Raw genomic sequence first — 17927 nt, 5'->3', positions numbered from 1 at the left:
GAAGATATAGGTACTAAAATCATGGACCTGGGTTTTAAAGAACATTTTATGAACTTGACTCCAATGGCAAGAGAAGTGAAGGCAAAGATAAATGAATGGGACTACATCAGAATTAAAAGTTTTTGCTCAGCAAGAGAAACTGATATCAAAATAAACAGACAGCCAACTATATGGGAACTGATATTTTCAAACGACAGCTCAGATAAGGGCCTAATATCCAAAATTTACAAAGAACTCATAAAACTCAACAACAAACAAACAAGCAATCCAATAAAAAAATGGGAAGAGGACATGAACAGACACTTCTCCCAGGAAGAGATACAAATGGCCAACAGATATATGAAAAGATGCTCAGCTTCATTAGTTATTAGAGAAATGCAAATCAAAACTACAATGAGATACCACCTCACTCCTGTTAGATTAGCTATTATCAACAAGACGGGAAATAGCAAATGTTGGAGAGGCTGTGGAGAAAAAGGAACCCTCATTCACTGTTGGTGGGACTGTAAAGTAGTACAACCATTATGGAGGAAAGTATGGTGGTTCCTCAAAAAACTGCAAATAGAACTACCTTATGACCCAGCAATCCCTCTACTGGGTATATACCCCAAAACCTCAGAAACATTGATACGTGAAGACACATGTAGCCCCATGTTCATTGCAGCACTGTTCACAGTGGCCAAGACATGGAAACAACCAAAAAGCCCTTCAATAGAAGACTGGATAAAGAAGATGTGGCACATATACACTATGGAATACTACTCAGCCATAAGAAATGATGACATCAGATCATTTACAGCAAAATGGTGGGATCTTGATAACATTATAAGGAGTGAAATAAGTAAATCAGAAAAAAACAAGAACTACATGATTCCATACATTGGTGGAACATAAAAATGAGACTAAGAGACATGGACAAGAGTGTGGTGGTTACCAAGGGTGGGGGGGGAGGGAGGACATGGGAGGGAGGGAGGGAGAGAGTTAGGGGGAGGGGGAGGGGCACAGAGAACTAGATAGAGGGTGACGGAGGACAATCTGACTTTGGGCGAGGGGTTTGCAACATAATTTGATGACAAAATAACCTAGACATGTTTTCTTTGAATATATGTACCCTGATTTATTAATGTCATCCCATTACCATTAATAAAAATTTATTAAAAAAATAATAATAATAATAAAAAAAAAAAAAAAAAAGAATATAATTTGGGCCAAATTATAGCCCAAAGAGAAAGGCCAGAAACACCATTCAAAGAGAGAGCTTTAAAAATACAACATTCTTATCAGCGGGAAAAGCCTGGAAGAACAGTGGTGGTTGGAGGGAGTGGTTTTAGTTCCATCTTTCTGTGAGCTTCTATGCTTCTATTTCAGACCTATATTATCTATATAATTATCATCACCTCTGTCGTCTGTCTGAATTATCTGCTTCCTCATTACTTCACTTCCTAATGACTTCACCAACCTACACATGCTTATTTAGAATGGGGGCCAGGAATTATAAAGAAGCAATGATTTCTGAGAATTCTCCTGAAGCTAACAGTTCAAACTCTAATCAGCATGGTCATTGCCACTAACTATTTCTTGATCACCTACTAAGTATGAGGGAACATTCAGGCAGCCCAACATGATGAAATGGTAGGAAGGATCAAGCTTCAGCTTTGCTCTCGATTTCGTAACTCAGGACCTCGGCCAGCCTCCATCAATTGCTGTACTTGGAACTGGGGACTGCCCAACCTGCTCTTCAGAACTGTTGTGAAAAGTGTTAGGAAAGTAGCCACTCAGTCTCTGGCACCAATAGGTGCTCAATAAAAATCCAGACTAAACTAATATCCCACCCAGGATGAAATAGGTTCTCTAACAGGTAATGACCCATATGTATTCATCCCTCATTTTACTTTTGAGACTAATCATGAGAGTATCTGAAATAAATTAGGCTTATGATGGGTGGAGCATCCTAGTCAGGGGACAACCCACTCTCTCTCTGCTTCGAGTAGACGCAGCTCCCTAATTGCATTTCAGAACACAGCTAGCACTGGCTTTTCCAAGGGTATTAACAGAAACTTCTAGGATCTGAGGAAGATTCTAGTAAGTGCCACCAGGGGCTGCCAACTTCTCAGAGAGCTCTTTCCTATCTTTCTGCTGGTTCAGAAGCAGCTCTCCTCCACCAGCCAAGATCCTTTCTGCCTTAATGAAAGGCTGGGTGCACTGGGCTGGCTGGAGAGGCGGCTCATGGACAGGAGGAGGCAAGTGAGAGAGACCTGCAGCTGCTCGCAGCTCTGAAGCTTCATCCAGGAGAAAGGGTATCTCTCTCTCTCTCTCTCTCTCTCTCTCTCTCTCTCTCTCCAAGGAGGTCACCTGAGCTAACAGACAGCAGGCAAAAGGACCAGACACACGATGTTCCCTAACACACTTTCCACACCAGCTTGCAGGCAGAGCCAACCGACCGGCCCAGGACTTACTTTCCGTATGCAGTACTTGCTGAGGTTTTCATTGTAGCGGAGAACGACGACTTTGTTAGGCATAGCTGCACAGATGCAGAGCCCGGTCTCGATCTGAAAAATCAATCAAAAGAAAACAGAAGAGTGTCTCCAGTGTGTATACTGACTCCATAACAAAACTAGGAAAATAACATCAATTTAGATCAGGGTCTCTCAGCCTTGCCTTACTGACCCCTTGGACTAGATAACTGTCTGTGCTAAGAGGCTGTTCTATGCATTGTAGGATGTTTAGCAAACCCTGGGCTCTACACAGTAGATGCCAATGGTACGATGGCCAGGTTATGACAGGCAAAAATGTCTCCTAGGGGGCAGACTCACCCCTGGATGAGAACCACTGATTTAACAGAAATGCAGAGAAAGGCTCAGGAAATCACACACATTTTGCGTGTATGTGTCTTTGGCTGAAGACAGACTGCTTTGACAATCTTCTACCCTCGGGGAGGGGAGGGGCAGTAGGCATTGCTCTCAGAATTTGGAGAAGATTCTGGCCCAAAGAGAAAGTTCTTAGCTAAGATCTGTGTGTATAGGGCTCTACACCAAAACTCTTGTTTTTCTAGAATAGCTGAATCCCTCTTACTTCACCTCCTACACCCCAGATCTTCATCATTTCACCAAGGGTGAAAAGAAGCCCTTTACTCAAATCAGTCCTGAAACAAAGTTGGCTGGCAGGGTGGGAGAGGAGGGGAGGGTGAAATAAGGGAGCAAACACTCAAGAAAATGTTGGTAATGTTCCATTTCTTGGGATGGTAATGAGTTTGTGGATGTTTACACACTATTAGATGTCATTATTTTATAATTTACATATATACTCCATATGTTTTTCAGTATTTCAAACATTACAATGAAATTATAGCTTTTTTTGGGAAAGAAACAATTTTGGAAACTAAGATGCACATTTCTAAGTGACTCATCATTCACAGAAAATAATCATAAGAAGTTAAAAAATAAGTGGAATGATAAAAATTTATAGGGTGCAACTAAAATTGTAGTTAGAGAAAAATGTATAGCCCTAAAATGCTTATATTAGAAAAAAGGCTTGAAAATCAGTTAATTAAACATTTTGCCAGCTGAGGCCCCAAGGGGAACTCACCTTGCCAGCAGCAAACAGGTGGCAGCCCTTGACAGCTTCGAAAACGGTGGGCGAGACGTCCGGCTGGGCGGGAAGGTGAGACTGAGCCAGGGACTGTTTCACTTTCTTCACGTCCACCAGACACAGGGCCCGCTCTTCTCCTGAGGGGAGAATGAACAGCTCGGTCAGTGTGAGCCCGCTAAGTGAAGACACGGCACGGCAGTTTTAATTCCAGTCACAAATAAAAGCCAGCGAGGCCACACAGATGGACTGTTTTCCACAAATTCCCATAAACCTGGTTTAGGTTCAAGTTTTAGATCTCAAAGGAGATCTGGTTTCTTAAGTCAAGATTCTGGGAGGAAAATAATTCTGCTGACAGAAAATCAGAGAAGGTGAACTATACTTTTCAAACATGCTTTCCCACAAATGCAGGATGTGTTAGAAACAACAAGGGTGCATTTTATAAACCGACAGGCTCTGACTATACTAATATGGCAATGTCATAAAAGATAAAAGAAAGACTAAGAATCTGTGCGGGTTAATGGAGACTGACATGACTCAATGAGATGCATGATCCCGGCCTGGGTCTCAAATCAAGAAAATAAACACCCTAAAGAAGTGGTTTTCAACCACCAGCCCATGACAGAGTTAACCACCCTGATGCTGTATGAAAATTACTGGCAGACTGGCACCCGGACTGGCAGCTGGAAACCACTGCTTTAAAGGGCATGACTGGGGGCATAGATGTCTGACTATGGGCAGTATATCGGATCACTGTATTTCAGCAAGTGTTAAATTCCATAAATTCATACCTGTACCAGGTGGAACTATTCTGTATGATGCTACCATAGCAGATTCAGTCATTGACAAATGACCTATGGGTCCAAACCCATCAACAGACAACACCAAGAGCAAACCCTCATGTAAACTATGGACTTCAGGTGACAATGGTGTGTCAGTGTAGGTTTGACCAACCATAACCAATGCACCCTCTAGAGCGGGATGCTGAGAGAGGGGAGTCTGTGTGTGATTAGGGGCAGGGGGCATATGGGAATTCTCTGTACTGTTTGATTTGCTGTGAACCTAAAACTTCTCTAAAGAATAAAGTCAAGGAGGAAAGGAAGAAGGAAGGAAAGCCAACAAACAAAGAAAAAACAAACACACAAGCAGAGTAAGCAAGCAGAGGAAAAGAGTTGAGAGACCAAGAAAAGTCCATTCCTGACCAGATTAGGTCAGCCTCTGGATCCATCCAGCTGTGCATGAAACAAGACCTAAGTGTGGGTGTTTTGAATGTTGAGCCAATAGATTACTGATTTCCCTTTAAAAGAGAGAGAGGCAGAGAGAAATATTTCGCCATGGTTATGTGAGAGAATACCCTTGTTCTTGGGTAATATGCTGAAGAACTGACTACAACTGACTCAATCCAAAAAACTGACCGTGTGGTGGCGCAGTGGATAAAGCGTCAACCTGGAAACGCTGAGGTTGCCAGTTCAAAACCCTGGGCTTGCCTGGTCAAGGCACATATGGGAGTTGATGCTTCCTGCTCCTCCCCCCTTCTCTCTCTCTCTCTCTCCCCTCTCTATAATGAATAAATCTAAAAAAAAAAAAAAAAAAAAAAAAAAAAAAAAGTGACCACGTGTCTGTGTATTACAGGAAGAGAGGGGAAAATGTGGCCAAACTTTAATGAGTGATAAATTGAGATGAAAAGTCTTTAGGAAGTCCCAGAGAAATGAGACAAAGCACCACACAGCCAGCAGGCTCTCAGAAGGTCATGTCACAGTGCTATTAACACAATGAGGACAAATGTCTGACATTAATGAGCCTGAGGCTTGCCACCCCTCACCTGGCACAATGGTGAGACGTTCCTTAGGGGTGACAGTCTGCACTATGCTAGACCCCAAGGGAACTGAAAATTAACAGAGAGAGCCACCAGCTTGGCACAAACAGTGGCAGAGAGAAAAGGGCTGCTCTGCCCCCACCTGCCACCAGGAGGGCCCGCCTTGTGTTCCACAAGCATGACACTTGGCTTTCAAATAGTTTTCCTTAAAAGTGAAAAAAAAAGTACCACGGCCTTGGCCTACCACCTGCTATCATGAGTAGCTTCTCCAGGTCCTTGATGATATAAATTTGGAAGACAGCTCCAATTCCTGGGATGTGGGTGAGGGAGTTTTTCAAGACATTCAGTGCATAGAGCCCTTCCTCGGTGCCCACCAACACCACCTGTGAGGACAGAGGCAGAACATAAGATCGTCACGTCACCATAGCAACCCCAAACAGTAAGAGCAACAAAGCCGACACAGCGGATACTGTCAAAACAGCATCTTTACCTGGTCGCTGAAGGGCAGTGTGCAGTTCATGTCTAGACGGTCATCACCTTCTAGTTTCAGCAGGGAGTTTCCAAGCAATTTCTTTTCATATGTGAAAGAAAAAAAGGGAAAAAAAGGGATCTGGTGAGATTGAACTGTTCGTGACCAAACCATCCAGAAACACAAAAGCAAGAACAGAGAGAAGTTTAATGCCAGGAAGAAAGGCAAGTTATTCCTAAAAATGCTCAGAAACACACATCTGCTCTTGCTTTGCCTCCTATTTTGATCTGAGCTCAAAGGGCAAGACGTGCATCTTTTGCTATCTCCGGGGTGGTTGTTAATTAGCATCAGAGTTATAACTCCGCTTGGATGCAGAAATAAGTGAGTGTGATAGCTGTAGAAAATATTCTGGGGTAGGAAATAAGCTGAAGCTAAAGAGATGTCACCTGCAAAGGGTTAATAAGCCACATGGGAGGTTCCTTCCCCTCCAGGCTGCAGCAAAAGTGCAAAGCACAGTGTCAGCAGCAAACCGACAAGCTTCTGAATCTCTTTACCTGAACCCACGCAGGCAGAAGCTCGTAGAAAATGTGGTCACGGCCCTATTGTACACATATTAACGTGGATTTCAGTAAGAGGCATACACGGGCAACATTGAAACAGGTCATTAAAACAAGTCTACCCAGTGATCAGGGCTCCTTATCAGAAGCCTTGTGGTTAAGAAGTTCTGATTGCTAACACTTCAAGTGTTTATTAGGAGCTAGGAGTGTGAAAAGAGCTCTTTGGTCTTTGATGGAGAAAATGCCAATGAGCAATGAGCCCTGTTTATATCCTGGAAAGTTCTAGGAGGACGGGTGCCAATCAAGGCACACCTACATTTCTAACATCTTAAGGGTAAGTAGGATTTCAAACCTGCCTACAGGAGAGCGAGTCGTGTGGAAGCAACTGAGGTTATGAAAAGCCTGCCTGAAGTAGACAAGGCTGTCGGCCGCCTTTAGTAATGCTTCGTGGCCAAAATGCTTGAAATTCAAGCCTTCAAAAACCAAATAAACTTATCACAGTAAACAAGAGAGAGGATTTCCTAATAAGTCCATTAGTTGCTGTGTGTCCATAACCAAGAGATGGCTAACAGTGCTGACTCCCCCGTTCTAAAGGGCTCTAGGAGGAGGACCCATGATGCCCAGACAAGCCACCTGAGAGCCTGTATCTCTGTCACCACAAAACTCCTGGTCTTGCCAGCCTTGAGCCATCACCTATCAGAGAGGGACCCCAAGGGAAACTGTGGCAGCCAGCGAGACCCCCACCGAGTCAGCCCACTTTACAAGGACAAGCTCCGGCGTCCGTTTTCATACTCACAGCATCGGCTTCTGCTTTTTCCCTAGAAACTCTCCCACCTGCGACAACTGATTCTAAGGCGGTGACCCAGCGCTGTTTGTCGGGGAAGCTGGGGGCTAGCAAGTAGAGGGTTCTCCCGGGCCAGCAAGTGGTGTGTGGGTGAGATTCCATCTTCAGTATGTATGGGACATCTAGGAGATGTGACAGAGAGCACAAGGTTGGGTGTGGATTTCCCCCACTCCCGCTGGGAGGGAAGGCCCTGAGATATCAGAGGTTTCACTACTTAGACAGGGAGACACCCCCCTCCACAGGCCAACCCTCCACGTGCCCCTCCAGCCCCAGCGGACTCAGCAAGCCCCGCCGATCTCTGGGCTGAGGCTCTGAGGCTCCTGCCCTCCTCACCTGCTTTGGCTGTATTTGCGAGTTCAGAAGCACCAACGGCGCCATGAATAGATACGTCCCCATCGGGAAGGCACAGCTCAAATTCTTCCACCGGCCTCTGTCCAGCTTGGTGCAAAGAGGAAGGGCAGAAAGAAAAACAAAAGAACAGGAACAAGAACAAAGGGAAAAAAGAGGAAAAGAGAAAGAGAGAAAGAGAAAGAGCGAGAGAGAGACAGTATGCGTGGAAAGAGAGGCGCACAAGAACAGAGGGAGAGGGTGTGCAGAGAAGGCGGAGAGGGAAGATAAAAAAAATAAAGTGTGTCAGATGAGTAGCACAGTCAAATTTCTGATGACGATGCGGATTTATGGGTTAGTTGACTGAGGCAGAAGTTCTCGGAAGGTGTATTAGCAGGTAGAATCTTCAGGGCAGCACCCTGCAGGGTCTTCAGAGGGGAGACCTATAGACGTGAGTATCGTACCAATAACCCTTAGTGAAGTCACTTGGTGTTTAATTTTCAAAAATGGAAAATCGTTGAAGGCTTGCAACGCAGTCCGAAAACACAAAGCCTTCACGCCAAGATTGGGAGACCTGGGTCCACCACGTGCAATGAAATTCCCCCTGAATTATTAATTTACCTTCTCTGGCTTCATTGTCGTAGATGAGGACTTTAGATCCCTCCAAGACAATGTACTTCCTGTCCCAGCCTTGCTGCCCTCGTTTGTTATTCCTGGGATGACATAGATGAAAAAGAAGAAATGTTTGAACTCAGAAGAATCAGGCAAGAGGAAGGGGTGTGGCGGAGAGGGAATCCTAGAAAAGACATCCCTAGAATTCTTTAGAAAACACTGGGAATGGAAGTGGCTTGTGGCTTTCCATGCCAATGCAAGGAGGGGAAATTGCCTTCTGCCCTGGCTGTTTGGCTCAGTGATAGAGCGTCGGCCCAGCGTGTGGATATCTCAGGTTCAATTCCTGGCCAAGGCACACAGGAGAAGCATCCATCTGCTTCTCCACCCCTCCCTGTCTTGCTTCTCTCTCTCTCTTCTCTTCCCCTCCTGCAGCCATGGCTCGATTGGCACCTGGTACTGAGTGAGGGTGGCTCCATGGCCTCCACCTCAGGAGCTAAAAAATGGCTCTGGTTGCAATGTAGCAAGGGCCCCAGATGGAAAGAGCATTGGCCCCTAGTGGGCTTGCCGGGTGGATCCCAGTCAGGGCGCACAAGGGAGTCTGTCTTCCCCCCTCTTACTAAAAACACAAACAAAGAAAAAATTTCCTTCCACTGTTCTAGTGGCTGGCATAGGAATTCACCTGATATCAGACAGATAAACAGGAGTAAAAGCAGACAAATTTTATTGTACATGTGCGTTTCTGTAAGAAAATAAAGATACAAAAGCCGCCTGGCCCAAGCACTCGTACACTAGGTGGAACAATGAGTAGTAACTGCAGAAAAGTGACTAGAACGTACAGGGAGGCCAGCAAGACCCAGACTCCTCTGGCCAGCCCTGACTCCCATCTCTGGTGATGAGAATGTCTCCTTCTTCCTGCTACAGGGGAGGGCACCTTCGACAGGGAATTGTATCTCTGACTTTCAGGAAGAGAAAGGCGAAGTCAGCATGTCCTTCTTGCACCTGCTATTTTCCAAGTGCATTTAGCTCAAAATAATCCTTATCCCAGAGTGGTATATTTTGGGGTGCCATATTCTGCCACCCTTCACCAGCACCTGCCCCAGCCCGAGCCAACCTGCAACAATACCTGGGCACCTTCATCCACCCTTCCAGGTGCAAGCCGCTGCTGGGCTCCTTGGTCTGGAGACCTGGGGAGTTCATTTTGTCACGGCAGAAGGCCTCAGTGAAGTGGGTGGCATATTCGGCTGGCAGGCCACAGGTGGCTGGCAAGCACGTGGAGCACTTGGGATGACACATCACCTGACATTCTAGGGAAAAGCAGAGAACAACCTGAGAACTTGGTTGGCTGACCCTGGACCACTCCCTTCTTCCGCCAGCCAACCCACTGCCGGGCCTGTCAATCTGGCCGTGTCACCCAGGAAACGAGAGAGCCAGGCGCTCTCAATCCAGTTTTCCTGGCTTCTCCAAGGCTGTCACCAACAGATGTGTAAAGGACACATTTGCACGTTCCAGCTGGAGGCAGCAAGCACACCACCCAGTGGCAGGAAGAGACCAGCCTGATGCAGAGGGAGCTGGAAATCAGCAAGGCCCAATGCATTCTGCACAAAGGGTGAGACACGAGCTGAAAACAGGTATAAACTCACTCCTCTAACAGGAGAGAAATAGCATCCTCCCACTGAAACTAAAAGTTTGAAAATAAATGCACCATATGATAAGGAATTTAAAACGGGAAAAAATCCACCTCCGCCGGATAGATTCTTTTTTTAGGTAGAGACACACAGGTGCCTACGGCAAACACACAGCCACTGTTCTTACCAAGACATTTGGAGGCTTGGCGTCCGAAGTGCACGGTATCCAGGCACACAGCGCACTTTGTGGCCCGCATGTTCAGTCCCACATTAAAGCGGTGAGGAATGTTGTGGTGCATGCGCTCCTTAAGACGCCGACTGAATTCTGGAGGAAGATTTTTTTTTTTAAATCATTAGAGTGCTACAAATTATACCATCAACAAAGTGAAAAGACAGCCCACAGGATGGGAAAAAATACTTGTAAATCGTATCTCTGGCAAGGGACTTGTAGCTAGACTATATAAAGACCTCTTACAAAACAATAAAGTGACAGATGACCCGATTAAAAAATGAGCAAAAAATCTGAACAGGCATTTCTCCAAAGTAGATAAATAAGTGACCAACAAGCAGACAGAAAGATGCTTGACATCATTAGTCATTAGGGAAACGTAAATCAAAACCACAAGGAGGTGTCAGTTCGTGCTCCCTAGGGAGTCTAGCCTTAAAGAAGTCCAACAGCTGAGACCGTACCCTCTGGGGTCGAAGACTCCTTCCTGCGGCTAGACGGCGGGGCCAGCAGGCTCATGGCACTGGGCTGGTGCTCGGGTGACCGCACAATGGCAGACATGGCGATCTGCTGCCTCGCAGTGGCTGGCGTAGACGGGTGGGGGTGGTCTGCAGCTTTCCGGTGAGCAGCTGGGGACAAAGCAGGCCAACGCCTTTTGGTTAGCCAAGTTACCAAGAGGCCCAAGCCAAGAGGACTGCCCCTGGGATATCTCTCAAGGACCCCAAACCAATAGGGCATGCATTGGCCCAAATCAGCAATGCCAAGGGTGCCATGAATTTTTCAGACTTGGGATGTCTGGACTGAAAGCTCATGGGCCACGGAGAGATGCTGAGCTAGTCTTGAACGATCTCCTTGAGATTGGTCCTGACACTCTGCACAGAGCTGGGAGCCCCTACCTTCCTCCCGGGCAGACCGGAGCTCAATGCGGGTCTTCTGGAGGGCTTCCTCTAGCTCTGCACAGCGAGCCTTCTCCTTCTCCAGAGCCACCTTCAGCTCATTGTACTGCAGAGGAACCTGTGTGGGCAAAGCAGGGTCCTCTTTCCGTCGACTAAATAAACCCTAGCAATGGAAACAGAGATATCTCCTAACTCCTGGAAACTGGCACTGCAAACTAGCTAAAGGAACTCTGACTTGGGAGGAGCACATCACGAAAGCCAAGAGCATACTCACTGTAAGTGGATTTAGTAAAAAGGGCATGTGAAGGGGGGTAGGGGGAGACTGAGCCACAGCCCGTCCAGCCGGCTGGGAAAAAAAATGGGGGCGCGCAAGCTTTCACTGAGAGGGTTTAAAGATGCTTGGGTTGCCACCACCTCTTCCTTAGCATTCCCAAGGAGAGCCATTTCCTGATTCTTTACCCTCAAAAAATGGAAGTGGAAGATGGAGTCAGGAGAGATGGTTCAGAAATCATTCTTGTCTTGAATTTATCTTGTGATGCTTAATTACAAGAAACAGATATGAGCGGGTTTTTTTTTTTAAAAAAAAGGCAAAACACAATGGAATGCTAAAATGATGTCAAAACAAGGGGCTTACTCAAAAAATTGCAAATGAAACATGTGTTGTACATAAAAGAAATAAAGTGAAACAAAATAATGAGAAGAAAAAAAACAAAAAAAAAATGGAAACACCCTAACTACACCAAGTGACATAATCCGAAAACAGTCCACTGTTAAAATAAAGAAGATTTAATATCATAAGCATAACAAACACAAACAGTCACACAATATGCAAGAAACTCCTTCCCCTGCAGGCGCCACTCGGTGGGCCGCTTCCCCACGTGGCTCCCATCCCCTTGCTGTAAATGCGGCCTCAGGAATACTGGGGCCAATGGCCCTCTTCAGCCCAATCCCAGGCATTCCCATCCTCAGAGGCCCTTCCTGCAAAAATGCTGCCACTGCTACTCTAGAATAGGGATGCCTTTGGAAGGCAATGGTGAATTTCTTAGAGACCTTTTCAAATTGAGAACACTTGGCCAGACCTAGGAGGAGGGCTTCAGGGGTGCAGGGAAGCATGTGTTGGGCTTATAAAAAGAAATCTTCCCGTGTGCATCTATATTATATGAAACCCTGTCCATAGTTGTTTGTTTGGGTAGGTTTTGGGGGGCTAGTTTTTAATTTATCTGCTACAACTTTACAGGGATGGAGCAGTACTCAGGGGAGGGTGTCACTGCCCAGTCAAGCACTGTAGGCAGGTCACTTGGTCACTTCAGCTCTCTGGGTCTGAGTCTGTTCATGAGCCAATCAAAAGGACTGGGCCATATGATTTTTAGTCTCTTCTGGAGTCCCATACATGTGACCTATAATCCCTCTAGAGCCCCATGCCTGTGATTGGCACAGCCCTCTGGAGTCCTGTTTACGTGACTGAGAATCCCTTTGGAGACCTATGTGTAAACCTTTCTCTGCTATTATTCCCACCTCAGTTTTTTAAGCTTAAAAAAAAAGAACCACTCCTGTAACAGAGACAGGCATTACTAATTTAAAGGCCATGAACATAAAGTAGTTTATTACAGAGTCAATAATGATATCCTCCCTTTAAACCCTATTCTGATTAGCTTAAAACCTACATTTCAACTTAAAATAAAATAAGAAAATGTCGATTTTGTTTGCTTCAAGGTTCCTTGGATTATCTACCACCGTGGCTCTCACTGAATCACAATGATCAAGCAAAATGTCAACTCTCCACTTTCTAAACACGTCGACCCACCTTTTTCTTTTTAGCGGGTTGGTCCATTTTGGCTTGCAGAAAATCAATGAGTTTGGTTTGCTGAGAAATAGTGCCTTCCATTTTCACCTTTTCATGAGAATAGAGAACCTGAAATTCATGAAAACAAAAATAACCTCAGACCTAGAAAGAAGTACAGACTTTTAAATGTGGCACCAGTGGACAACGTACAGATACTGGCCATTTCACCAGGTGGCTCTTAGCCATCAGGCTTTGCCGCCACAGACAATTTTTAAGTTGATTCCCTTGGCCAGTTCTCACCTGAATGTTTTCTAGCTGATATTCCAGATCACTCCTTTCTGTCTTCAGCAGATCAGCCCGATCCAGAGCTTCTTGCAGCCCTTGAGTCAGACGGAAAATGTGATTCTTCTGCAGGTCCATCTGTTGCTGTAATTTGGCTTGCTGGTGGGAAGAAAGGTCAGAGAGAGGCTCGCTACCACTCACAACGCAACTAGTTCCCACACTACTCCTAATACCAAACTAATTTCGGGCCTGGCATCAAGAGTTCAGCTTCTGAAATGATCTCATTCCGTAACTACCAACTGTCTCCTATTCCAAAATGATGCATGCACAGTTAAAAAGCATTTGCACAAAAATCTCTGAAGGCCAGCAAGTCACTGTACCAGGAGGTCCAGGTGGGTAAAACTCCCTCCCCAGTCAAAGTTCTAAGGCTATTCTGGTATTTAAGAGTATGAACTATCAGAGTTGACATCTAAGGCTATTCGACTAATAGTGTGCCCTGACTACTAAATTCCAGTTTATTCTTATTTTTTGGTTTTAAGATCTCAATTGCTATTAGGAGGAATCACTTTTTCCAGGCAGAGGGGAATGAACACATCACTTCTAGCTTACAGGACACCTCTCCAGGCTGAGAGACCCCCAACAAGCACACAAACAGCCATAGTCATAGGAGATATTTCTACAGCATGGGGAGGAAGGAAGGGGAAGATCTCAGATTCAGTATAAGTGTTGGTAAAACCCAGAAAAAATATTCAATTGAGTATATTGGAAATAGTTTTATGCTGAAAATCTCTCTAATTTTTGCAATGGAAATCAACCAGAAAAAGAAGGCAGGCTATAAAGATTCGGGCCCTATGGTTCTCTTGTCTGTTTGTAAAAAGCAGGAGCAAACAGCTATCCTGACAAGACACTGCTTGAGTTCATCCAACCCTTGGGTTACACAGTCTAACCACACTTTCTGTGGCCCAAAAGCTATCTTCCCAGGGGCCCTCAACCCTCTGCTGACTTCAGGACAGAGGGCTAATGCGGAGCAACACCTATTTCTGACAGAGCAACACCTATCTGACAGAAATGGCAACATCCATGTTCTCAGACCTGCAGGCCGAGGGCTACCGAGGAGCTCCGAATGTGCTGGTCCTCTCTGTCCTGTTTCACCTGCTTTCCTGCCTTCCTCTTGAGGAGCACTTGATTCCTTGAGGCAGCACAGCATAAGGGACTAAACCTGGGCTTTGGAATGTTAGAGACCCTGTTTCAAATACTGTTATTAACACTTCTCAGTCCTATGACCATGGGTGGCTCATACAGCCTCTCAGAGCCTCAGTTTCTTCATCTGAAAGTAGGTGTAACATCTTCCCTCCCTGGGGGGTGTGGTGAGTATAGTGCTGAGCATATAGCAGGCGCTGACTGAATTGAGTACTGTCTACCTCCTCTGTCCACCTTTCTCCCCTCCATCCAGCTCAGGTGCTCTCTCCTCTCTTTCCCACCTGCCTCTCCCATCCCTGCCTCCTCTGCTAGCCTCTCCCCCATCAGTTCTCCCCCCATCCCTGCCTCCTCTGCTAGCCTCTCCCCCATCAGTTCTCCCCCCATCCCTGCCTCCTCTGCTAGCCTCTCCCCCATCAGTTCTCCCCCCATCCCTGCCTCCTCTGCTAGCCTCTCCCCCATCAGTTCTCCCCCCATCCCTGCCTCCTCTGCTAGCCTCTCCCCCATCAGTTCTCCCCCCATCCCTGCCTCCTCTGCTAGCCTCTCCCCCATCAGTTCTCCCCCATCCCTGCCTCCTCTGCTAGCCTCTCCCCCATCAGTTCTCCCCCCATCCCTGCCTCCTCTGCTAGCTTCTCCCCCATCAGTTCTCCCCCCATCCCTGCCTCCTCTGCTAGCCTCTCCCCCATCAATTCTCCCCCATCCCTGCCTCCTCTGCTAGCCTCTCCCCCATCAGTTCTCCCCCATCCCTGCCTCCTCTGCTAGCCTCTCCCCCATCAGTTCTCCCCCCATCCCTGCCTCCTCTGCTAGCCTCTCCCCCATCAGTTCTCCCCCCATCCCTGCCTCCTCTGCTAGCCTCTCCCCCATCAGTTCTCCCCCATCCCTGCCTCCTCTGCTAGCCTCTCCCCCATCAGTTCTCCCCCCATCCCTGCCTCCTCTGCTAGCCTCTCCCCCATCAGTTCTCCCCCATCCCTGCCTCCTCTGCTAGCCTCTCCCCCATCAATTCTCCCCCATTCCTGCCTCCTCTGCTAGCCTCTCCCCCATCAGTTCTCTCCCATCCCCGCCTCCTCTGCTAGCCTCTCCCCCATCAGTTCTCCCTGTCTACGGCAACAGACAGTTACTAACCAGAAATCACCTGGCCTGTGGGCCAGCCTGGAATTTCTGAATCAAGCTTCAGAAACCCCTAACATAAAACTTAAAAGAAAAGAAAAAAGAAAAACAGCTAAGATAACCTCTTCAAGGGAGCTATCCATTATTTGCAGTACAAGTGATTTCTTCTGCAAATTATCCTCTTTAGTTTCCTCCCACTTTTTTAGGACAACATTAATTACTAGGCAGGAAGCAGAGAAAGGGGACAAGAGTCTGATGACACCAGGCCCAAGACCTTTTTCTGGAATAAACACAGCAACCATCCCTTAGCTTTCCAAGATACAGACTGTTTATTTACCATAATAAAAAACAAGAATGGCCCTGGCCCGGTAGCTCAGTTGGTTACAGCATTGTTCCAATACATCAAGGTTGCAGGTTTAATCCCCAGTCAGGGCACATATAAGAATCAACCATGAATACATAAATAAGTAGAACAACAAATCAATATTTCTCTTTCTCATTCCCCTCTAAAATCAATAAGTAAAAAAAAGAAATTTGCCTTGGCCAGTTGGCTCAGTGGTAGAGCATTGGCCTGGCATGTGGATGTTCCGGGTTTGATTCCCAGTCAGGGCACACAGGAGAAGCGCCCATCTGCTTCTCCTCCCCTCCCCATCCCCCTCTCACGTCTCTCTCTCTCTTCCCCTCCTGCAGCCATGCCTCAATTAGACCAAGTTGGCCTGGGCATTGATGATGGCTCCATGGCCTCCACCTCAGACGCTAAAAAATGGCTCCAGTTGCAACCAAGCAAGGGCCCCAGATGGGCAGAGCATTGCCCCATAGTGGGCTTGCCAGGTAGATCCCGGTAGGGGCACATGTAGGAGTCTATCTCTGCCTCCCTTCCTCTCACTAATAAATAAATTAATAAAATAAAATTAATTAATTATTTTTTAAGAAAACAAGAATGACATTTATGATCAATAAAATGTTTTTCAAAAAGATTTACCTGCCTGACCAGGTGGTGACACAGCGGATAGAGCGTTGGACTGGGATGCCAAAGACCCAGGTTCGAGACCCTGAGGTCGCCAGCTTGAGCACAGGCTCATCTGGTTTGAGCAAAGCTCATAAGCTTGAGCCCAAGGTCGCTGGCTCGAGCAAGGGGTCACTCAGTCTGCTGTAGCCCCAAGGTCAAAGCACATATGAGAAAGTAATCAATGAACAACTAAGGTGCTGCAATGAAACATTGATGCTTCTCATCTCTCTCCTTTCCTGTCTGTCTGTCCCTATTTGTCCCTCTATCTGTCACACACACAAAAAAAGTTTACCCACTTCCCAGAGAGAGGTAAATGGAGGCTATTCCTGGTAAGTCAGACTGAAAAGAAGGTTTTAATTATGTGCTAGGTCTGTCCAACAATTTTACAAGGGTAACATGAGACTGTGAGGAAGCATGACACATGCTCTGGATGACAGACACCAGAGCATGTAACAACCCTGATGGCTGGAAGAATGGATGAAAACTAGTAAGAGAAAGTTCAATAAAGTGGTATTTTAGGAAACTTCAACTGAATAAATACAGAACAAAATGATGTCAAAACAAAATTCTGTGGGAGGTGCTGACTTAAGAGGGCCAAGGGTTATCAGTGACAGGGTAGAGCTACGCAAGAGCCCAGGTCACTGGCAGAGGGTTACAGTCCTGAAGAAAGGTGGAGATGGCCCACTGTATTCTGGGCTGTTCAGGCCACATGGACTCCTAGAAACTCTCTTTGGAAAGATAAATCAACCAGAAAAGAAGACTGCAAACTTGAAATGTTTCATTTAGAAAAGGCAAGGTGATTTGAAGTGGGAGAGCAACTTGGATATCTAAATGACGATCACAGAGACAATAAAAGTAATTCCCTCATAGAATTGTCACAAAAACTATGAGTCAATTCATGTAAAGTACTCAGAAAGGCAACTGGCATATAGTAAGTGCTAATTAAACATTAGTTGTTTTCGTTAATAATCAAGTAATCAATATCAATCTGCTATTTTGGTTGAAAATATCAGACTACTCTCTCATTTGCAAGTGTTTCAACCTAATAGAAACAATGGGTGGAAGAGATAGGCTTTAGTTCAAAATTAGAAAAATTCCATAAGAATTAGAGTTGGTGGAAAAATGGGTTGGGATATCCATAGTCAACTGTTATTTAGACCGAGGTTCAATGAGACCCAACTGTGAAGAATGTTGGGGAAGGAACTCTCTACCCTGGAAAGGAAATTAATTTGACCGAATTAGCAAACGGATTTTTATCTCTGGCATTACTTCAAACAGAAGAATAGCAGTTGTAAAGGGTCATGCTGAAAAAGCTTCCAAGGCCACAGATAAAGGGAACAGTGGTGCAAGTGCTGACAACTGGAACTAGATGACACATAAAAATTCTTTCCAGCTCTGAGACTCTGACTCTGGCCCCACTGACAAGTGTCTGTTTCTAATGACAAGGACAGCTGGGTGAAGTCCTTGGTCACATGCTGACTGGGTGCATACCACAACCAAGGATCCTAGCCCCATTCTGGACAATAAAAATCATTCTATGTTTCATAATGGTTTCAACTGTCAGTGACATCTGCCTCAAACTCATTGTCAGC

General features: G+C 46.0%; 1 protein-coding gene across 5 annotated transcripts in view; it reads right to left on the bottom strand.

Annotated features, from left to right (window-relative positions):
* CIT (citron rho-interacting serine/threonine kinase) overlaps positions 1 to 17927 on the bottom strand; it is a 181695-nt gene that overhangs the window by 18743 nt on the left and 145025 nt on the right. For 2 of the 5 annotated variants that reach the window (XM_066260456.1, XM_066260457.1), the window contains exons 29-42: positions 13041 to 13181; positions 12762 to 12869; positions 10958 to 11120; positions 10526 to 10690; positions 10023 to 10160; positions 9334 to 9514; positions 8220 to 8311; positions 7605 to 7709; positions 7224 to 7393; positions 6425 to 6469; positions 5892 to 5972; positions 5649 to 5784; positions 3586 to 3725; positions 2457 to 2549 (exon numbers count right to left, since the gene is read on the bottom strand). In XM_066260456.1, coding sequence (XP_066116553.1) covers positions 2457 to 2549; positions 3586 to 3725; positions 5649 to 5784; positions 5892 to 5972; positions 6425 to 6469; positions 7224 to 7393; positions 7605 to 7709; positions 8220 to 8311; positions 9334 to 9514; positions 10023 to 10160; positions 10526 to 10690; positions 10958 to 11120; positions 12762 to 12869; positions 13041 to 13181 — 1758 coding nt within the window. The remainder of the gene's footprint in view (positions 1 to 2456; positions 2550 to 3585; positions 3726 to 5648; positions 5785 to 5891; positions 5973 to 6424; positions 6470 to 7223; positions 7394 to 7604; positions 7710 to 8219; positions 8312 to 9333; positions 9515 to 10022; positions 10161 to 10525; positions 10691 to 10957; positions 11121 to 12761; positions 12870 to 13040; positions 13182 to 17927) is intronic. The other 3 variants (XM_066260460.1, XM_066260458.1, XM_066260461.1) reach the window with 3 other exon arrangements.

This window comes from Saccopteryx bilineata, chromosome 2 (genome assembly GCF_036850765.1).
Source record: "Saccopteryx bilineata isolate mSacBil1 chromosome 2, mSacBil1_pri_phased_curated, whole genome shotgun sequence".
NCBI classification, from domain to species: domain Eukaryota; kingdom Metazoa; phylum Chordata; class Mammalia; order Chiroptera; family Emballonuridae; genus Saccopteryx; species Saccopteryx bilineata.
This window is presented reverse-complemented; position numbering and strand designations above follow the sequence as displayed.